This window comes from Geotrypetes seraphini, chromosome 1 (assembly GCF_902459505.1).
Source record: "Geotrypetes seraphini chromosome 1, aGeoSer1.1, whole genome shotgun sequence".
Taxonomy (NCBI): Eukaryota; Metazoa; Chordata; class Amphibia; order Gymnophiona; family Dermophiidae; genus Geotrypetes; species Geotrypetes seraphini.
The window spans coordinates 319,642,487-319,666,432 of NC_047084.1; the positions used below are offsets into that span (position 1 = coordinate 319,642,487).

A 23,946-nucleotide genomic window follows, 5' to 3' on the forward strand; every position below is an offset into this window, starting at 1 on the left:
ATGCAAACAGTATTAGTAGGTTTTCCCACCATACATCTGTTAGCAAAAAAATATATTAGTATATACACTCTTATGTTGTAAGGTTATTTATAGTTACATTTCTCACACTTGGGTGAAATGTTATGTATTTTAAGAGATTATTTAATGAGTGGGAGTAAAGCTTGTGAGCTCAAATTAATGTGGGGATGTGAACTAAGCAGAGCTGAATTAGAATAGGGGAAGTGAGAATCCACTCCCCATGAGTTCAAAGGAGGGAGAAAATAGTGGGGAAGCAAGCCCAGGAATTTGGAAATTGATTCTGAAAAGTTTAGAATTTGAGTTTGTACTGCAGAGTCATATGTTTGCTTATACCAGGTGTCCAATGTATACAGATTTGACACATGCATACAATATAAGAAATCTGTGATTGATATCTGACTGTGATGTCAACCAGAGCAGGTTTGAAATGCCTTTGAGGGCTTGAACTAGGTGAATTGTGTGATTGGGTATCTGTTGTGTAGCTGCAAGACCCACACCAAACCATGATCATCTTCTGGGTTTCTGCAAAATGAAAAAACACCACGAACACCTTCTCTCTCACCAAGCAGTCCTATGGGGCAAAGACCTAGACCAACTGCTTTCGCCCACTACATACGGGGAATTCAGGAAACGCCTAAAAACATACCTGTTCCAGAAATACCTAAACAATTGACCCGCTCTCCCTCTCCTTCCCCCCTCCCTATTCCACCTGAACTTACAGCACTTTTATAAATATAATCTGTTATCTTCATCTTATTGTAACTTTACGTTGCTATTTATCCCCAACAGGTCCTGTCGGACATTACCTACTAAAATGTACATATTACATTTTCGCTCAGCAAATTGTATTTCTATACTATTGCCTCCTGAGGTCTCTGATCCTCTGTATTTCCTCTGAATATCTACTTATTGTATTTCGCTGAATGTCCAGCATTCTTGATTGTAAACCGCCTAGAAGTCGCAAGATTGTGGCGGTATAGAAGAATAAAGTTATTATTATTATTATATCTGTGCATTACACTCATTTGGGAGGTAGCTCCCTAGATGTGAAACTCTGTTGCTGGCTAAACACAGAGCTCTTTTTAAAGCTGGTATGCTGTATACCAGCAGAGGTATACTACTAGGGGCACTGTTGAAGAAATGGAGTGGCAGCCCTTGGGAGCAGAGTGCTAAAAGGGCTCAAAGGTTTTGGGAATGCTGGATATGAACTGAGAGTTAAAAGTTCAAGAGATGGAGTTTGAAAATCTGAATAGTATATAAATGCTGTTGAATTTATTAGCCAACCTTGTTCACAGAAGCTTTTTTGGATTTTTCCAAGAGGGAGAGGAAGACGAACCCACCAACATTTTTTTCCCAGGTGGAGCCGCCCTGAAGGAGGCGTTATACACGTAAGCACTTCTTTTTTTAATTACCTCTCTGCTTTCATCCTGCGAGCTCATAGGATCTTTATTATCGGAGTCCGACTGTGGCAGTCCCACCTTTTTTTTTCTCTACCACTAGCATGACCCTAGTGCATGACGATATTTATCTAGCTTTTTTTCTGACTCACCATGCCTTAATCCAAATATCCGATCACATATCTGGCTTCTAATCACTGCCGAGAACAAGTAGCTCTTAAAAATTTAACAGCCACAACAGAGCTCCCAAATTATGCTGCCATTCTGTAGAGTGATGTCACTTCTTCCCCTTCTATCATAATAAAACCCTAAGCGCGCATGCGCACTCCTACCTGCATGATCTCTGCCTCTGTGATCCATAGCTCCGTGGCCTTGCAAGCACAGTAGAAGGAGTCAACGGTGGTTTATTCTGTGCATATGGAGGCACCTTAAGCAGGGATGCATGAAGGCAACTCCCCTTCCCACCCTCACTCCGTCTAACAGCAGGGGGAGACAGAAGGGGACCATGGAGAAAGACAAAGAAAGGAAGGCAGGGGGCCACGGAGAGAGACAGAAAGACAGGCAGGCAGCGCATGAGAACAAAAGACAGCAGGCAGGGAGAGAGACAGACAGCGGGAGGGAGAGAGCCAGAAAGAAAGACAGACATATATTCTAGCGCCCATTAATGTAATGGGCTTAAACACTAGTGCTTAATAATTTTAGTGTAATTCACCATGATCAATAAAAGGCTGGCAGTACATCAAGTTTTAATAAACTATTCTTTTTGTAATTGACAATGATCTGTTTAAATTCAGCTCCACACTAGGTGGCAGCATCAACAGGGTTGTAATGAGAAAAGGATTTCTGGTGTACTACAAATCCCAGAGTACAATCCAATGCTTGTGACTTCCTCCGGTGCATAAGTGAAAACGGCAAAAGCTCTGATTGCAGAACTGCTTTTTAGGTGGGTGTTTTATTTTTTTTTAAGCTGATATGAAGGTAAATATAAAAACTGGAGCACATAATTTACAATACAATTGCCATATACAGGTAAATCTGTAATAGCAAAGTGACACATAATGCAGGTGGCTTCTTGTCAAAGCAAGAGTTTTCCAGGGCAAGAGTCCACTGCCTCGTCTGATGGTGGACTCTTGTCTAGGAATACTAAATATTCTTCAACAAACTGGTGTGTGTGTTGTGTTAAATTACACAGCTTTTACTGAAAATTATTGTGAATCTGCCAAGATCTCAAAGGTGGCATTACCAGAAGGAGAGAGGGGGGGGGGTTGTCAGGCATGGGGTGATTAATACATGCAGTATTTAATAAGGAAGGATGTGAAGGATACTGAGAACAGGTTGTCGTGGAAAATCATTGGTGAAAAAGTGTTTTATTTGTTGATATACAGGTTTCTGTAGAGTGATAGGACTTTATGAAACCCATTGCACAATTTTTGTGTGTGCGTGTGTTTTGTTTTCCAACTATCATTGTGCTGGAGGGGTGAGTAGACAGCAGGCAGAAATCAAGAGAAATAAATTCTGCTGTGTGGCTACACAGTTTGATCCAAGAAATGGTAAAGAAACTGCAGCTGTGAACAGAGAAAACATACTCTAAAAATAAGTGCCAGAAAATAAGATATAGTTTTTATATGTGATCTCTTTCCCAAATCCAAGTTTAATACAGGTACAATAGACATTTCCCTGTCCAAGACAGCTTGTGGTCAAAGCACTGAGTTGCCTAAGATAACGAGTGTCAGATGGTCTGTATTGTCTTTACTCCTTCCCATTTATTTAGTTAACGGTCCATGTTTCAGTCCATGTAGCCCCCTTACATAGAATCTTGTATTTGAGCATAAATCCCTGCATTCTCTAACTGGTGCTGGAGTTGACAGCCACCTTAAAAGGGCTGCTGAGCATGTTCAATCATGTGTTGGTGCCTGTTAGAGAATTGTGCCAGGCTCTGCAATCAGAGCTCTGATCAGAATCCCTGATCAGCAGGATACTCCAAAACTGCGGCTTTGGGGAGTCTTACCGGCTCAGCTGATCAGGGATTACCCTTCTGCGATCAGCTGAACTAGCAAGGAGATGCCCATTTCCTCTCTCCCTTCCTCCCTCCCAGTTCCCCCAGCCCTCCTTGAGAGCACCCTCCTGCTGTGCCTGACACCCCATACCCTCTGACACCCCTTCACACACTCCTGACATCCCCCACCCTCACTCCATACCTTTCGATGAAACATCGGCAGGAGGGATGCCCATTCTCTCCTGACAATAGGACCGCCTCTTCAAAATGGTGGCCCTTCCCATTCCCAATGGGATACACTGAGAGAGGCCTAAGGTCCTAAGCCAATCAGGGCCGCCTTAGTCCCCACAAATTACCAGGATGAGAACAGGACTTCAAAATAAAATCACTTTATTAAAAATACTATTAAAAAAAAAAAAAAATAAGGCAACAAAATCCAGATGAGTGGGTAACAGTCCATGTTTCAGCAGCCTATACCTTCCTCAAGAGTCTGTTTATCCTGTGCTGCACCATATAAAATTGTGTAAATGGGGGGGTAAAAGCCAAGTTGATGCACACAATAGTATGTTAATCTGTTGCATGCAACGTATAGAATATGATCAGTTGCACACACACAGTATAGTGCACTTAAGCATGCCCATTGACCCAGCATAAAAGGTCACAACTAAATTTAAAAACAGAAGTACATAAGAATTGCCATACTGGAACAGACCAAAGGTCCATTATCCTATTTCCAGCAGTGGCCAACCCGGTCTTAGGTACCTAGCAAGATCCCAAGTAGTAAAACCGGTTTAATCCTGCTTATCTTAGGAATAAAGCAGTGGATTTCTCCAAGAAATTTAAATAATGGCCTATAGACTTCTCTTTTAAGACATTATCCAAACCTTTTTTAAACCCTAAGAACTTAAAAATAGCCTTAGTGGGTCAGACCAATGTTCCGTCAAGCCCAGTAGTCCATTCTCACTTGGCTAATCCAGGTCACTAGTACTTGGCTAAAACCTAAGGAATAGCAACATTTCATGCTACCAATACAGAGCAAACAGTGGCTTCCCCCATGTCTTAATAACAAACAATGGACTTTTCCTCCAGGAACTTGTCCAAACCTTTCTTAAAACCAGCTACGCTATTCGCTCTTACCACATCCTCTGGCAATGCATTCCACTCCGATAAAGCCGAACTACTCAATGAATACTTCTGCTCAGTCTTTACTTGCGAGGCGCCGAGATCCGGTCCACAGCTGCAGGCAAGGGAGAGCTCAAATGACCCGTTCCAGAATTTTGAATTTACCGCCGGCAGCGTCTACCAAGAACTATCAAGGTTCAAAGTGAACAAAGCCATGGGGCCGGATAAACTACATGCCAGAGTACTTAGTTGAGAGATGTCCTTGCGGAACCGTTAGCTACGCTCTTCAATATTTCCCTGAGTACAGGAAGAGTCCCATTGGACTGGAAAACAGCTAACGTCATTCCGCTGCACAAAAAGGGATGCAAGACGGAGGCTGAAAATTACAGACCAGTAAGTCTCACATCGATAGTGTGTAAACTTATGGAAACGTTGATTAAACACAAATTAGATACGATCCTAAACGATGAGAGACTAAGGGATCCCCATCAACATGGATTTACAAAAGGAAGGTCCTGCTAATCCAATCTGATCAGTTTCTTTGACTGGGTAACGAAAAAGCTAGATATGGGAGAGTCCCTGGATATCGTGTTCCTGGGCTTTAGTAAGGCTTTTGACAGTGTCCCACACCGTAGGTTATTGAACAAGATGAGTTCGTTGGGATTAGGGGAAACATTGATGGCATGGGTTAAAGACTGGCTCAGCGGCAGACTTCAGAGGGTGGTGGTAAATGGTACTCCCTCCAAAACATTGGCAGTGATTAGTAGAGTGCCGCAGGGCTTGGTCTTGGGTCCCATCCTATTTAATATCTTTGTACAGGACCTGCCTCACGGACTTCGAGGCAAAATTGCATTATTTGCCGATGACGCTAAACTGTGCAACATAGTGGGCAAAAGCACAATGCCCGACAGTATGACGCAGGACCTACTCTTACTGGAACAATGGTCCGCAACTTGGCAACTGAGTTTTAATGCCAAAAATGTAAAGTTATGCACCTTGGCAGCAGAAATCCATGCAGTACTTACACTCTGAATGGTGAGACCTTAACAAGAACTGCTGAAGAACGTGACCCAGGAATAATCATTAGTGAAGATATGAAGACTGCCAATCAAGTAGAGAAAGCTTCATCCAATGCTAGGCAAATGCTGGGATGCTGAAGAAGTTTTGTCAGCCGGAAGCCCGAAGTTGTAATGCCGTTGTACAGGTCCATGGTGAGACCTCAACTGGAATATTGTGTTCAATTTTGGAGGCTACATTATCAAAAGGATGTACTGAGAGTGGAGTCGGTACAGCGAATGGCCACCAGGATGGTCTCAGGACTCAAGGATCTCCCATATGAGGAACGTCTAGGTAAGTTGCAGCTATACTCTCTCGAGGAACACAGAGAGAAGGGAGATATGATAGAGACGTTCAAATATGTAACTGGTCGTATTGAGGTAGAAGAAGATATCTTTTTCTTTACAGGACCTACGGCAACAAGAGGGCATCCGTTGAAACTCGGTGGGAGATTTCATAGCAACACTAGGAAGTATTTCTTCACTGAAAGGGTGGTTGATCGTTGGAATGATCTTCCACTTCAGGTAATTAAGGCAAGCAACGTGCTCAATTTTAAGAAAAAATGGGATAAGCATGTGGGTTCACTTTGTGGAAGTGCTTAGGGGTGAGGGTCCTTAGAGTGGGCAGACTTGGGACAGTGGCCCTTTTCTGCCGTCTTATTCTATGTTTCTATATTGCTATATAGGGTTAGAGAGAAACGCAGTATTTTACACTAAGCTAAACACAGCATATGAATATGTGGAGAAAAAAGCCCAGTTAATGCTTCATGGGCTCAAAAAAACTCCACAGCAGTGTATACTGCAGTTCTGTCACAATGTCCATATAGTGTTTCATCCACAGGATCGGTCGTCAATTGTGCCATGCTTTGTTTATTGCTATGTTTGTGCTTTAATAAAAATGATTTAAACATAAAAAAGCAAACGCTACATTGTACTAACACCAAGCACTGTTGAAACTAAGCAGAAAAAAATTATCTGTATTTTCTTTTTGTTTTTAAACATATGTTTATTGAGAATGGCAAACAGCCCAAGGCACAATGCTACTGCTTGTTTCTTCCACACACCGATACCCTGGTCTTTTCTGTATTGTATTTTGCCTGTTTGTCACTTTTATATTTTGCAGAGCTGCTCTTACAGAAATTGTTTGTTACCTTTTATTTGTCCTGGATTGGTTCGGGTATGGTTGCTTGGCCTCTAACTCACTTTCTAAAGTAGGAAGAGCACATGCTCAGAAAAGTGTCTGGATTTCTGCAACTCCTGGGTTGTGGGAAAGAATTGAACACCTAGTGTATGGAAATCCTACAGGGCCAAACAGAAAGAAGATTATCAAAGTTAAAAACCTAATCTTCCAGTCTAGCTGATCAGAGTTCAAGGGTACTCCACAAATTTGTTTGATTTAGGGCATACCTGACTTGACGTTGGAACACAGTCGCCTACCCCTTACGTGGAGGGGCATAATAAAAAAAAAAAACGTCTAAGTCCCCTTTTGGCCTAAGGCCTTAAACGTTGAAAGTAGAAGCAGGGAAAATGTCCATTATCAAAAAAAAACATCCAAAAGGAGTTTTTTTTTTTATAATGGCCTGCCTCTACGTTCAGCTGTTTAAACACCCAGACCACCACCACGTCTAAACTTATACCCTATAATCAACCTAAAAAAAGCCTAAGCCCCAAATGTCCAAAACAAGGGCTGGACCCCCTGACGTCATTGGGTCCATCTCCACATGAATTTCTTTAAATTGTATACCACTGCCGCGGTTCTTTGGGAGCTGACACTTTGCCTTACTGGGACGCCTAGAGGAGACTTTTCTTTGCTGCCCCAAGGCTCCTGCAGCGGTGGTAGGACTTAATTCAACTGAGCCGGGCAGGCATTTGGAGAGACGGATCCCCTGACGTCATTGGGTCCGTCTCCACACGAATTTCTTTAAATTGCATCCGCTGCCGCAGTTGCGGCCGCAGGGCATGCCCAAAGGGGCTGGTCCTGCCCCTTTGGTGCCCTTGGAGCAACGAGGAGCTGAGGAGCAGGAACTCAGGTTGTATAAACATAATTTGCCAGGCCATGGGGAAAAGAAAGATTAAACCTAAAAGTTCAACACCTGCTTTATTTGGTCCCATGGACAGGCATTTGACATTTTCTACTAATAATACTCCACAAACTTTATTGCATATGACATCTCACATATCGGGGGCATCAATGAGCCCCTCGAAAAAACCCCTCCACTTCATCCAGTATCAGGTGATAGTGGGAAACACATTCCCGCTATTTCCACTGAGTACGTGGGATCCTCTACTCAGATAAGTAAACTAGTTTTTACAGAAATACCTAAACCACTTGAATTCTCAAGTGTAGTAGAGAATCAACCACCCACAGTGGAAACACAGGATAATACTCTTAAAGATTTGTGGTTAGGTATATCTAGAGTTGAAGGGATTCTCGGAGAAACGGTGAAACAAACATTAGACTTTTCACAATCTGTGTCTCAAAAATTTGAAAATGTGGACTCCAATTTGAGTTGGTTAGATAAAAGATTAAGTGTGGTTGAAACTCAAAATAATACACTTCAAGCTATCTCAGTATCTGCAGTTAAGGATTCTTCGGTGTTGCATTCAAAAATGGAAACGATAGAAAATGCTTATAGAGCGAAAAATCTCCGCTTGGTTAATTTCCCAGTAATTCATTTATTGTCTCCTGAAATTTTATTAAGGAAATACTTTAAAGAAGTATTGGGATTACCCAATGCGGAAAATTTCCAAATAAATAATTATTATTATGTTCTGCAAAAGAAAATACAATCCGCCCAGGAGGTGGATCACCTGGTTACTAATGAAATAAATTTGACTGAGTTTATGGAGGATAGTCATGATGTGATCCAGAGTAGGTCCACTCATGTAATAACATGCATGAGTGAGATAGATAAAATGTTAATAATGAAAACTTACTTCAAAAATAGACTGACAAAATTCTGTAGAGATTTGGTTAGGATTTTTTCCTGATGTATCAAGAGATACGCAACTGAGAAGAAAAGAATTTCTAAAGTTAAAAACAAGGGTTTTAGCTCTTGATGCATCATATTATTTAAAATTTCCATGTAAATGTCTTGTCAAAATACAAGACATTGAATATGTATTTTGGGACCCCATTCAATTGCAACAGTTTTTATTAGCTAGAGAACAGAAATGATTTTTTATTTCTCGTTTGTTTCACAACTGAGAAATTGTAGAAGGTAAAAGTCCCAAGTAGTATGGAAGGGTTTAAGATTCATAAGTATGAATCAAGAACTATTTATTTGTTTTCTTCTTATCTTATAATTATTATTTTTATTTTATTTTTTTAATTTTATTTATTCATTTTCAAGATTACATTAAGTGTTAAAATATATTCAATCACATAAATAATGAATACATCACTTAGAAATAATCATTGGCATATCTCACATATTCTTATACCCAACCCATTCCCATCCCTCCCCTTCATATATTTAATTATCATATAAACATGTGATAATAAAATACCCCCCTCCCTACATTTTAAATTAACAATTAATATAAGGGAATCAGTTTTTAAATTAATCTTTACAATATTTCATTAATGGTTTCCACACATCCTGAAACTTTTTAAGATAACCCCGCTGTACTGCAATAAACCTTTCCATTTTATATATATGGCATAAAGAGTTCCACCAGAAGTTGTAGTTCAATCTCTTCCAATCTTTCCAGTTAAAAGTGATTTGTTGAATGGCAACTCCAGTCATTATAAGTAATAATTTGTTGTTATTTGCAGAAATTTGACTTTTGGCTCTCATTTCCATCCCAAATATCACAGTATCATAAGTCAATGCCACTGGGTTCTCTAATAAATTATTAATTTGGTCCCAAATTGATTTCCAGAAATTCATAATGTATGGGCAATGAAACAATAAATGATCTAAAGTTCCTGTTTCTAAATGACAATGCCAGCATTTATTAGACAAAGAACTATCTAGTTTTTGCAATCTAACAGGGGTCCATAACGCTCTATGCAATAGAAAAAAACAAGTTTGTCTCATAGATGCTGAAACCGTACATTTCATCCTCCAAGACCAAATTCGTGGCCATTGAGATGCAGTAATTTCATGCTTAATCTCAATGCTCCAAATATCTTTTAATCCAGTTTTTAATTTCTTCTTAGTAAATCCATTTAATAATTTATACCACTGGGCGGCTTGGTGACCCAAGAAATTCCATACTATAATGATTATTAAGGTTTTTCCATTCAGGGAACCCCGCCTGAATGGCATGCTTCAGTTGCATCCATCTAAAATTTTCTGATTTATTAAGTCCAAACTTATGTTGCAACTGTGAAAATTCAAGCATAGCACCATTAGAAATGACATCATCTAAAATACGTATTCCTGCTATCATCCATTGTTTCCAGACAAGTTTTTCTCCGCCTATTTGAATCTTGGAGTTTACCCATATAGATTGAATTGTAGATTTGTAAATTGGAATAGTTGTTAAATTATTTACATATCTTAGAGTTTTCCATGTATCTGCTAGTATTTTATTGTCTTTATTATAACTAGGCATTTTGATACTGAGAACATGGGATAGTCGCAATGGAGACATGAGTTGCCATTCAATCCATAACCAATCTGGGAGTTTTTCCATGAGTTCTGGGAGGATCCAATACATACCATGACGCAAAATATAGGCTTGATGGTACCTATAAAAGTTTGGAAAATTTACCCCTCCCTCTGAAATTGATCTTTGTAAAGATACCAAAGCTATTCTAGGAGTTTTTCCCAGCCAAATAAATTTTAACATAATGCTATTTAACTTTTTATAAAAGGACCCTTGAAAAAATACCGTTAACATGTCCAACTGATAACAAACCACAGGCAAAATCATCATCTTAATAGTTTGGACTCTTCCCCACCATGAAAGGTGTAAAGGATTCCATTGCTCACACATTTCCGTAACCTTTTTCAATAACAATTTTTCATTTAATTTCATTGTTTCTTCCAATGTATTTTTAATCCAAATACCTAAATATTTTATTCCATCTTCTTTCCATAGAAAAGGAAATGTATCAAACAAACCTTTTGTACAATGTACATTGAGTTCAAGAACTTCTGATTTAGACCAATTTATCTTATAACCTGAAAATTTTCCAAAATTTTCAATTAATTTAAGTAGGCAAGGAATGGTTGTCTCAGGATTTTTCAAATAGAGTAATATATCATCTGCATATGCTGAAATCTTATATTCCTGATCTTTATGAGGAATACCTTGTATCACCTCTGTTTGTTGAATGGCTAATAACAAGGGTTCCAATACAATGTCAAAAAGCAGAGGAGATAAAGGACATCCTTGTCTAACTCCTCTTTGCAACTTGAAAATTTCTGAAAAATTATTATTGATATATAATTTAGCAACAGGGGAGCTATACAAAGTTTGAACCATTTGAACAAATCTTGATCCAATACCAAACCATTCCATCGCTTGATACATAATGGTCCATTCAACACGATCAAAAGCCTTTTCTGCATCTAAAGATATAGAGAAAATTGGGTCTTTTAAGGTTTTGGAGAAATTCAACATATGCAATGCAAGCCTAGTGTTGTTAGAAGAATGTCTTTGAGCAACGAATCCTGTTTGGTGTATACTAATAATAAAAGGGAGAGCTTTAGCTAAACGAATAGCCAAAATCTTAGCCAAAATTTTCCCATCAACATTGATTAAAGAAATCGGCCTGTAGTTTGAAATCAGTGTGGGATCTTTATTTGGCTTTGGTAAAACAATAGTTTATGATTCAGCCATGGTACCCGTAATATATCCTTTAGTAAGTTGAGTCTGATATAAATTTAATAAATATGGTAACAGGGTAATTTGAAAAGATTTATAAAACTCTACAGTAAAACCATCTCCACCTGGAGCGGATCCAACTCTAAGGGATTTCAAAGCTGTTTGCAATTCGTTTTTTGATATTGGTTTTTCTAAACTTTCTTTTATATGTTCAGGAATTTTCGGTCCCGTAATTGATTTTAAAAATTTTAAACCATCTTTTTCCTTATTCAAATAAGGCTCAGAAGAATACAGGTTTTTGTAAAAATTTAAAAATTGTTTTAAAATTGGTCCAGTTTGAGAATAACTATTTCCCTTTTCATCTTTTATCATTGCTATTTTTGTTTTTCTTTTTTTAGCTTTTAGATAATTTGCCAATAATTTTCCTGCCTTATTTGAATTTCCATAATACAATGCTTGTTGAGAAAATAAATCTTTCCTAATTAACTTAGAAGAAATTTCATTATATTTTCCTTTCGCTTTCAAGAGGTCTTGTAATGTAGAATATTCCCATTTTTGAATTAATTTAGATTCCATTAACTTTATATCCTTTTCTAAACTATAAAATTGTTCTTTAATTTGTTTTTTAATATATGCTGAAAAAGAAATAATTTGACCTCTAATGGTTGCTTTAAAAGCATCCCATAACGTTTCTATTGAAATATCCTTCGTATTGTTAATTTGAAAATAATCTTTCATTTTCATTTGTAATTCTTCATTAAAATTTGGCTCTACAAGCAAAGTATTATCAAATCTCCATATAGGTCTACTATCTTCTTTACCTTCTATCTTAATTTTAATCCACACCCCACCATGATCAGACAAAATAATTGGATCAATGGAGGCTTGTGTTATTTGTTGAACTAATGAATTTGAAACTAGTATATAATCTATCCTTGAAAAAGATTTATGAACATGGGAACAAAACGAAAATTCATGTTCATTAAAATGAAATATTCGCCAAATATCTTTTAAATCACAGTTTATTACCAAATTATCTAATCTTAATGATTTCATATTTCTACTAGGTTTTTTGTCCATAAAAGGATCTATAACAGCATTAAAATCCCCAGCCACAATTAAATTTGAAGTAGCCAGTGGTAATAACAAATGTTGTAGAGTTTTAAAAAATTCAATTTGGTTCGTATTGGGTGCATATACATTGAACAGCTCTATGGTAGTATTTCCCAGAATCATGTTTATATGTATCCATCTTCCCAAAGGATCAGCTGAAATAAATTTAAAATTTGCAGTACATCTCTTATTTACTAAAATTGCAACCCCTGCTTTCTTTTTTATAGCTGGTGCATAAAAACAATGTTTTATCCAATTATCTTTTAATTTTATAGACTCTATAGCTGATAAATGTGTCTCTTGAATATAGCAGATATCTATATTTTGATGTTTCAAAAATAAAAGCGTTTTCTTTCTTTTTATTGGATGGTTTAAACCATTAACATTAAGTGAAAGTATTTTAAGCTCCATTATTAGAATTATTACTATCAAATATAAACTTCAATAAATTATATAATAAATATTTCTCTTGTATAGATTTAATTTCCCTTAATTTATTATAAGATAAATTTCTTTCTTCCTTTAATATTTTACAGACTATATTAATAAAATCCCAATAACCCATCCCTAAACCCTCCCTTATCCCATCCCTTCTTACAATGCGATAGCTTGGAGTCAAATGATCAGATCAGCCTTCTTCCCCCTCTCGAGCAACTTATTTCATTATTTCCCCTGTATTATAGAAGTTAAATATAAATCCCATTTTTCCTCTTATATGTGTATCAATTCTATTTTATAAACCTATATCCATATTCATATTTCTTTTTACATGTATATTTTAATTATTTTATTTTATTTTATTTATTTATTTTTTCCCTTTCCCTCTTTTCTTTATTCTTTCCCAACATAAATTATTTTATATTAAATGTCCTGACAAAAACCTCTCTTACATCTTATTCACAATAATAAATTTATTATATAATTTTTACTTGTATTGTATGTATATTGTTTAACAATATTAAATGGAAAATAAAAATTTACTATTGCATAACAATTGAAATATTAATCTTCTCGAATTAGAAAACCACTCATGTTTTTAAATGCATATATAACATTCATTCCTACCTGTCTTTGTAAACCACCCTTCTCTCTATCTTTATTAAGTGAACATCTTTGTTTTTCTCATTTCTAAAGATGATCTGGACAAATATTTACTTTTTTTTTTTTTTTTTCTTCTTACCGTGAAATTCTCGAAAAAATATAAAATATTAGGACTAGTTCCTTCCTTTTCACTAGGAATTAGAAGACAAACCTTACATCAAACATACTCCAATCTAGTAATTTAGTTTCAAATCTGCCTTTCCACATCTGTATAACAGGAGAGAATAGAATCAGGGTAAGTTCTCTTCTGTACAACAGGCCATGAAATTATTCCATTTTCCTTAAATTTCTTTAAAATAGACATTTCATATCTAAGTGATCATACTTAGTGGGATCAAACATCCATAAAAGTACACATAAATCCCCATTCTATTTGGCCTTAGCACAGATTCAATTTTTTACATTTCAAGCATTGGTGAAACTCAGTCTTCTTCTACACCATCATCTTCTTCAGTTCAACAGCCAGGGAACCGCTATTATCATCTCCAACACTTCTGCTGCAGGCCATCCCCGACGCCTCAAAATGTCTCTTCAGGCGAGACACTCGTAATTGCAGATCAAGTCGGACCTCTCCACATTGTAACCCGGGCCGAAAATGTTGTAGATTTTTCTTCGGAGGAAGCCGCACCAGCAACCTGTCCTCCCTTGGCAACGACGAAGCCACGGCCTCTCTCCAGCTCTCATTCATGCTGGCGGTTGCCGTATTGTCAATTGCAGTACTTGAAGGGTAATGACGGTTGGGCGCCGCTTCCTCCTGGTGGAGTCCGTGCCGCTGTGATTGCCGGCAACTGACATGTCTTCTTCCTCTCTACTGCCATATCCGGCCTGCCGTGCTGTACATCTCAGATCTCCATGGCTATCTCCGCTGGATCCACTGCTATCACCTCAATGCTGACCTCCGATCCTGAATCAGGAGAGCTTAAAGAAGGTGCAGCTTAAAGAAAGTGCCTTTTTTTTTTTTTTTCCCCTTCTGCTCGAGACATCTTCAGGCCCTTGATTTTGTGCCGACAGGGACCGTCGTCCTCAAGACGATCTCGAGACCGGGCATAAATCGAGCCATTGAGTGAGAGAATCAGAAGTGTCTCCCTTCAACTTGATATAAGTAATGCTCTCCTGTTCAGCGATCCTGAATCAGGAGAGCTTAAAGAAGGTGCAGCTTAAAGAAAGTGCCGTTTTTGGTTTTTGTTTTTTTTTCTGCTCGAGACACGTGGTCAGTTCCTTGTCTTTCATGCTGTTCTCTGTCGCGCTATCCAATATTCTCAAAAGTTCAAAATGTTAGTCTATAATGTCTGTCAAGCTGTTAATTCCACGTTCTTTCTTCGTTGCTCATTTCTCCCATCTCTGATCTTCCCTATTGTGGATTTGGAGCCAGTTGTGCAGAACCTACTCTGACTCCCAAATATGTCAAGGTCTGCATTTTTAAAAAATTATTTCAAAATTAGCAGTCTAAATAAAAGTATTGCAACAAACACAATTTGCAATAATTTAAAGGAAATAAGTTGTTTGCATGAAAATAAAGGGCTCTGCATTCTATTCCCTCCCCCCCCCAAACTTTAACTGCATTCTCATACCTACCAATCTCTACCCCACAAAATTTCTCTGGTATTCTTTTACAGGTAATCATTGTTGAAACCATGGTTATCTGGCAAAGTGTTTGTTTTTGGGAGTTATATACAAAATGAAAAAGAATCTATAAATGCCATGCTGGAACATTCTAAAATCAACAAATTGCAAAGAGCCAGACTGGGCCCCTGTCCCAACTAGACAATAGGCTGCAAATTATTATTTCAAAACAAAGTGGTCTGTTAAGATTTCCTTTATTCAAAAGCTTAATTGCCGGCAATGAAGGTGTTTCATGAGTCAGATCACTGGCAATCTAATGTCAATTCTGTTCTCATGAGCTCCTTGCCTGACAAAGGGAGCATACAGAAATGTAAAGGTGAAACTGCTTATATCAGTGGAAATAGCTGACAATTAGTTCTATACAAGGAAATGAATTGGTTAGCAAAGACTATAAAAAAGGGGACTTTGATTAATAGGTAAGAAACAGAACAGCAAAACTTATAGTCTATAATAATAAAACTTATATAATAATAAAAATTTATATAATGTACCAATGATTGTTTATAAGTGATATATTTATTGTTACTGTGAATGAATATATTTTACACTTAATGTAATTTTGAAAATGAATAAAGAATATAAAAAAATAAAAATAAAACCTTAGCCACGCAGGAGCACTTGAAACTCTGCCTCCGCATGGCAGTAGGATAGAAGGAGCCTGCGGCGGTTTACCCTTCGCTCTCTGCGATGCTGCGATCCCGGAGCCAGTGTGGTTTGAGCCTGGAGCCACTGGCAATCACCACGGCGATGACTCCCCCCTCCCGCCCTCTCTCTGTCTGCCGAAAAAAAACAAAAGAAAAAACAATAATCGCTGGCACATAGGGGGAAAGTGGCGCTTCCGGTTGCAGCAGGGAAGGGCAGGGCTTCTCCCTCCACCCCCCCCCCCAAGCAACAACAAAAACGCCCGATGCCCGCAGCTGTGAGCCCCCTCCCAAAGTAACCTCCCCCTAGAGCAAGGGGGAGGGGGAGATCACTCCCAACTGTCCAAAGAAGGAACTCGCAGGTTAGACAGTCATCTGGGGGCAGGAGCAAGGGAATCAATCACAAGACCAGGGTGGAGGACAAGGAGGAGAATGATATTTGGGTGGGGGAGGAAAGAGATGCCTGATTGGGAGTTATGGCCTGGGTTGGTGAGGAGAAGAGAGACATGGGATAGCCACTAGAGAGAGAGGCTTTGGGTGGGTGAGAGAAGCAGGCATTTGGAGGGCAGGTAGGAAAGAGAGAGTACACGGATAGGGTGAGCCACCACCACCTTGGCGAATGAGGGCTAAAGGAGCCCCCTGCCCCGGAGAAAGTGAAAGTTCAGAGGAGTGTGGAAGTGCGTACTGGGGCTCGGTTCGGCTCACCATGGCCCAGCAGTTCACGAGCTTCCTGTGGAGCAGCATCAGGCAACGATCCAGCACCAAGGATGAGCGGAGGGGGGATGGGACACATTTGCCCGTTGTGTAGCTGGGCAGGTGTGTGCCAGCAGCTAGCCACAGCTGGATTGAGGAAAGGGCAAGGGATCCCTTAGCTGGCACAGCTGGAAGGCGGCTTCAGTGAGGGTCTGGGCAGGGAGAGAAACAGAAAGAAAGATAGACAGCGGGAGGGAGAGAGGCAGAAAGATAGAAAGAAAGACAGCAGGAGGGAGAGAAACAAAGAAAGAAAGATAGACAGCAGGAGGGAGAGAGACAGAAAGAAAAAAAGAAAGACAACGGGAGGGAGAAAGACAGACATCTAGTCTAGCACCTGTTAATGTAATGGGCTTAAATACTGGTACAGAATATTACGCTAAAGTTTTCGTGCTGGAAAAGTATCAATCACTGATGTTTTCTTACCTATGCTGTCTAAAGATAAATACTTAGGACTTAGGTTTTTCTCTTCCTCAATCCTCTCGTCCATTAGATTTAAACCCGTCTGACACACCTGACCTTTGATGACGACTGCTAAGACTAAACTGAAGGCAATTTTCTTAGAATTTTAAGAGACGGTTATCCCTGAGTTTTCCTGTTCCCACAATACCAATTACACAAATGTCAGGATTGATGGAAAAAATGCAGAGAGTGTATGATTTTTAGAGACTAACCAACTGTGTCTATTCAAAGGCGTTTCTGGATAACTGTCTGATGTCCACTGGTCAGATGATGGGTCGCCTGGATGGGAAGGTGATTGTGATGTCTGCTGCAGCACAGGGCATTGGGCGAGCGACTGCTATAGTAAGTTTCCCAAAAATATAATATTCCATTGCCTCATTTCCCTCCTAGTACAGTTTGTTGGGGGGGGTTTTGGGGGGGGGGGGGAGGGCAGCATCATTTTAGATCACGTTTGATTAGGAACTTGTAATGGCAGCCTAGTACAGCTCTTCCTATAACTGCCACTGTAACTCTGAAAAAAGCTATATTAGCTGAGATGTCATGGAATTAAATCTGATAGAATTTCAAAATTGCTGCCTATTGGAAAATATTGACCAAAAGAAGATTTGGTATGAGGACAGTTGTGTTGTGCGGATACGGTACTTCAGATTTATAAAGCTGGTGTTCAGTCCAACTTGTCTGTGTTGATTCATGCTGAAGAAACATGGTTTCAAATCACAGTTCTTAAGTGAATTCTTTATTTTTCCTTGGTTACTCATGAGCAAAAACTCTTCCCCATAGCACAAAGGCACTTCTTTTTTTTTTTTTTTATTAGTTCATTAATTTTATTGAATATTATAAGTAATATACAGAAAGCAGTTCAAATACATAAAAATTGAATAAGAAATAGTGATGTAGAAACAAAAGAAACCATAATTGCTGTTATTTGCATATAGTAGATTAGTAAGAAGAATTCAGAGTATTTGAAACTGCTAAGAAAAGAAATAGAAAGGATAGAAAAGCAGAGAAGATGAATTGAAATAAAAAAGAAAAAAGAGAGATAAAGAAAGAGAGAGAAAGAGAGAGAGGCAGAAGTGTCTACAAGGCAGAATGAACATATGAATCTAAGAATGACCAAGGTGATTTATTTCGCACCAAATTTGTAGATAAACGAGATATCGTGTTCTTTTCATATGCATATGATTCGAATTTGTGGTACATGCTCAAGGAGTTCCACCAAAAGGTGTAGTCTAGTAGTGTGGGTGACTTCCAATTTTTCAAAATGTGCATAAGAGCTGTCACAATCATGGTGTCAATAAGTTTAGGAGGACAGTTTGATAGTGCGAAACAAGGGTGTTGAGAACGAAGAATTATAATGTCTATGGAAATAGCTTCTGAACATTTGGTAATAGATTTTATGGTGTCCCAGATACGAATCCAAAAGGAATGAACCATAGTGCAGTGAAGAAGCTTGTCCCCTTGGGCAAACTAGCTTTCTATGGTCTGGCTATGTACGTACACTTCTTTCTCCGTTCAACAATCTGACTAGAGAGAAAAAAAAACACCCACTGCTTTTCTCCTTAGTTAAGGAAAGTAGATTCTCTTTTGCCTTTACATGCTTTTTCCTCATGAAACCAAAAGATCTGAGAACCAATTCAAACCTGAAGATACTAAACAAGCTTTCCTACAAGAATGGCCAAGTAAAGGAGACCAGTTTTCTTTAAATCTGTTCCTGTCCTAAGTATTAAATCTCTACCCTTCAAGTAGAGCTGTCACAAGGGGTGGGCACACAAGAGACCGCCCAGGGCTGGCTCAAAGGACTGTGGCACCCTGAGCCAACTTTTTCATTGGTACCCCCACCTACAATCCTGGTATCTGTTTACACTCTCAACCCCTCCTCCCCCAGTGCTTAAAACTTAGTATCTCCCCCCTCTCTTCCCCCTCCTCCTACTGGACCAGGTGAGGCACTAGCTCAGGGTACTGGTGATAGAGTTCCAAAATTCCAATCCAGTACCTATGCCTCTAGGGTAGAATGAACTAGGATTTTGGTGCCCTTTATCACTGGTACCGTGGGCCAGTGCTTCATCTGGCCCATTAGATGAGCCAGCCCTGTAACCACCTTGGGAGCCAAGCTTGGGGAGTGCCATTCTACCCTTCTGAGTCGGTGAATTCACTATAAAATATTGATCCAAAGAAGGAAGGGGTAACAAAAGCAACACTTTTTGCCATGTGTTTGTCCTATGACTGCCCTGCTTTCCAGATAAAATATATGTATATTCAGGACAGGATTAAGGTATAGGCAAACTAAGTATGTGCCTAGAGCAACAAATGTTTAGGAGAGGGCTTTTAGAATTTTGCACCAGAATTCCAAAGCAGAATTTTGCACCTGTAAAGTAGCTGCTGGTAGAAGAGTTGGGGGAGAGGAAGAAGCCAGGACCACCACCACCACTCAGTCTATTTTCGTCATTTCCTGTGTATTATCCGCTAGCTGGAGAGGGAGAGCAGCAATTCATACCTAACTGCTGTTTCTTCCTTTGCTACATAATAATATAGTAAATGATGGCAGATAAAGACCTCAATGGTCCATCTAGTGTGCCCAACAGTCACACGCATTATTAATTCATGATTAAGTAGTCTCTCTCTTCTTTTTTTTTTTTTTTTTAGTTCAATAATATTTATTGACTTTTTTAAAATCACAAATAACAGAACATCTCCACATCCACCAAGGCACCAACGAGAGCCAGGTTTTATATATTTATACATCAGTCTGACAATAAGAATCTAACAAACCCCATACTTTTAAAACAAAATGGCAAATTTTTCTGTTTTACTACAGCTACTTCCTCATACTTTCGCATCAAACAAACAGCATTCCGTCATTAAGAACTATTCTTCCAGCAAGTTAAAATTTGCTGAATCGCTAAACCCATTAATACATCAAATAACTTAGCCTCTGCTTTATTTAACACTGCAGCAAAGACCGCAGAGCAACCAGTCTGTAGGTCAGTGGAACATGAAATTAAAAAATAACTAAAACTCTTTCCCATACTGATTTCCAAAGCAATTGTACACAAGAACAAGCAAATAATATATGTTGCGGAGGGACTGTCTCCTACATATTTTATGTATGGCACTGCATATGTCTAGCAGAGCTATAGAAATTAATAGTAGTAGTAATTTCTCAGGAGAAAGAGAAACTGCAGGGAAGAGGATTTCCTGTTTTTTTTGCAAAACTCTTGCGCCTCTTAACAGTGTGTGACTTTGTGTTTTTAAGGCATTTGCAAAAGAAGGTGCCAGAGTTATTGCCACAGACCTCAATGAGGCAAAGGTGAAGGAACTGGAGATGTACTCAGGTTGGTAAACTCCTCACAGTAAGAAAGGGAAGGGATATGTCAATAAAACCGGAAAATCGATGGCACATAAAACAAATCGCACATCACTACACATACTATTCCAAAGATAAAACAAGAATAGGGTCTGTAAATCCAAACCCAAAAGAAATAGAAAGTCTTCTGCGTTAAGTGGAATTATATGCACAAGGCTGAGGACTTTCTTAGAGAAGCATGCTGGCTTAGTGACTAACCTCAGTAAGCCTGGTTCTAAGAGAGAGGTTTAATAGGTTTTAGTTAAGCAGCTCAATAATAAGATGCAGACAGCAGTTCTGCAGCAAGAGGGGAGCTATCCAGCCTTTTGTATCCGCTGTCACATGTATGATTATCTCCCAGTTGACGAGAAATTGTGTGTGCTCATTGCGAAGAGCTCCTGGCTCTCAAAAAACAAGTCTGTTCCCTTGAGGCTAGAGTTGCAGAATTGGAGGAGCTGAGGAAGACAGAGAGGTACCTAGAGGAGACCTACAGGGGTGTTGTAGAAAAGTCCTACTTCTAGTCTGGCAGCCCCTATACTGCCTTGGAGGAGGGAGGTCTAAAAGGAGAACATCACCCTGGTGATGCAAGAAATGATCTAGTAGCCAGTACCTGCCAACCAGGAGATATAATATCCTCTTGCACTGAGGATCTATCTCCAAGGACTTCTGTCCAGAAAGGAGGAATTAGGATAACCATTGTAATGGGAGATTCAATCATTAGGCATGTAGATAGCTGGTTGGCATGAGGATCGCCTGGTCGCTTGTCTGCCTGGTGCGAAGGTGGCAGACCTCATGTGTCACTTACATAGGATATTAGATAGAGCTGGGGAGAAGCCGGCTGTCTTGGTACATGTAGATACTAATGACCTAGGAAAATGTGGGAGTGAGGTTCTGGAAGCCAAATTTAGGCTCTTAGGTAGCATTTTCAGAAATGCACCCCATTCCACGTGCAGGACCAAAAAGGCAGACAGAGCTCTGAAGTCTCAATGCAAGGTTGAGGGATTTAAATTTGTTAGGAACTGGGCTGCCTTCTGGGAAAGGGGCAGCCTATTCCGAAAGGATAGATTTCACCTTAACCGGGATGGAACCAGGCTGCTAGAGCTAACATTTAAAAAGGAGACAGAGCAGCTTTTAAACTAAGATTTTTTTTTTTGGGGGGGGGGGGGAGCTGACAGTCACCCAGGAGCAGATGGTTTTGTGTGGAGTATCCTTGAAAGATACTGTTCAATCAGAACATTTAGGGAGTCCCAATAGAGAGATTTCAAAAATGGTGAAAGAAAGCCAAGAATGCTTAAGAAGGAAGCAAAGTAAAGATATGAAGTTATCCTTCTCTTCTTCTCAGCAGCCTGTAGATATGGGGAATTAGAGTATATAGCACTAATGAAGTAGATATAATAGGCATCTCAGAGACATGGTGGAAGGAGGACAATCAATGGGACACTGTTATACAAATTATATCGCAATGATAGAGTACATCAAATTAGAGGGGGATTGTGCTATATGTTAAAGAAGGAATTGAATCAAACAAAATAAACATTCTGAGCAACACAGATAGCAGTGTGGAATCCATATGGTTAGAAAATTCCATGTGGGAAGGAATATATGGTGAAGTTATACTAAGGTTCTTCTGGACAGAATGAGCAGGCAGATGAAGAAATGTTTTCACAGATCAGGAAAGTTGGCAAGTTGGGCAACAATATAATAATGGGTGATTTCAACTACCAAAGAAGAAGCAAAAATTATGCTTGACACAGTGATGATCACTCCACTGACCACTATGTGGTACAATATAGGGAGAGAGAAACGCAGTAATGTACACTAAGGGCTCATTTTACGAAGCCGCTTTAACGCGCATGACTTTTAATCACGCGCTAACCCCCGTGCTAGCCCAAAAATTACCGCCTGCTTAAGAGGCGGTGGTAGCGGCTAGCGCAACCGGTGGTTTAGCACGTGCTATTACGCGCATTAAACCACTACTGCGCCTTCGTAAAAGGAGCCCTAAGCTAAACACAGCATATGAATATATGGAGAAAAAAGCCTCAGTTCATGCTTCATGGGCTCAAAAAAACTCCACAACGGTGTATACTGCAGTTCTGTCACAATGTCCCTATAGTGTTTCATCCACAGGATCGGTCGTCATCAATATCAAAAAGCAAACGCTACATTGTACTAACACCAAGCACTGTTGAAACTAAGCAGATACCCCGGTGTGGAAGAAACGAGCAGTAGTGTTGTGCCTGAATGAAAATACAGGAAACGGTGACGGAGTTCAAAGAAGCGTGGGAGGAACACAGAGGATCTAGAATCGGAAAATAATATTAAATATTGAACTAAGGCCAGTACTGGGCAGACTTGCAGGGTCTGTGTCTGTATATGGCCATTTGGGGGAGGATGGGCTGGAGAGGGCTTCAATGGCTGGGAGGGTATAGATGGGCTGGAGTAGGTTTTGACGGCGATTTCGGCAGTTGGAACCCAAGCACAGTACCGGGTAGAGCTTTGGATTCTTGCCCAGAAATAGCTAAGAAGGAAAAATTTAAATTGAATCAGGTTGGGCAGACTGGATGGACCATTCGGGTCTTTATCTGCGTCATCTACTATGTTACTATGTGATAGAACTGCAGTATATACTGTTGTGGAGGTTTTTTGAGCCCATGAAGCATTAACTGAGGCTTTTTTCTCCACATATTCATAAGCTGTGTTTAGCTTAGTGTAAAATGCTGCGTTTCTCTCTCACCCTATAATGTACTACATAGTGGTCAGTGGAGTGATCATCACTGTGTCAAGCATAATTTTTGCTTCTTCTTTGATTTCAACTACCCCAATATTGATTGGGTAAATGCTGCATCAGGGAGTGCTAGGGTGGTAAAATTCCTAGGCGTCATAAATGACTGCTTCTTGGTCTTGTATACTGCATCTTCCCTAAAAATAGGACTTGACCCGGTTCATAATAAAGCTAGCTAGCTAGGCTACATTAGACAGAATAAGCCATCATTCCAATAGTTTTTTTTAAAATAAGCCTTCAAATGTGTAGTAAGTACAAAGGTCATGCAGTAATTGTAGGGAAGGTGATCAGCAAGTCTTCTACAGTTGCCACACTGGGATATGCTTTACCAAGCAATTAGCATGGTTGCACTTAATGCTTCCTTCTGAGCAGGCAGCAAGTATACCCACGCTAACTGCACAAGTGGCAATGCAGATAAAGCATTGTGCACTAAGGGCTCCTTTTACAAAGGTGCGCTAGCGTTTTTAGCGCACGCACTGAATTAGCGCGCGCTACCCGAAAAACTACCGCCTGCTCAAGAGGAGGCGGTAGCGGCTAGCACGCACGGGAATTTAACGCGCACTATTGCGTGCGTTAAGGCCCTAGCGCACCTTTGTAAAAGGAGCCCTAAATGCAGTGTAAAATTCACGCCTGTAACCCACCTAGTTCTTGCCCCCTTATCATGCACTACCACGCCACTGTAGTAGGTTAGCATGCGTGTGCAGTAATAGCACTCGCTGATTTGCTTGTTAACTGTTTAACACACTTTAGTAAACAAGCCAT

General features: G+C 39.5%; 1 protein-coding gene across 1 annotated transcript in view; it reads left to right on the forward strand.

The window, feature by feature from the left end:
• Positions 1-2,293: 2,293 nt before the first annotated feature.
• The window catches only part of BDH2 (3-hydroxybutyrate dehydrogenase 2), a 52,655-nt gene continuing 31,002 nt past the window's right edge, over positions 2,294-23,946 (forward strand). Inside the window, exons 1-3 of the mRNA XM_033956818.1 lie at positions 2,294-2,358; positions 17,291-17,401; positions 20,313-20,391. Of these exons, the coding sequence (XP_033812709.1) occupies positions 17,312-17,401; positions 20,313-20,391 (169 nt within the window). The 5' untranslated portion in view covers positions 2,294-2,358; positions 17,291-17,311. The remainder of the gene's footprint in view (positions 2,359-17,290; positions 17,402-20,312; positions 20,392-23,946) is intronic.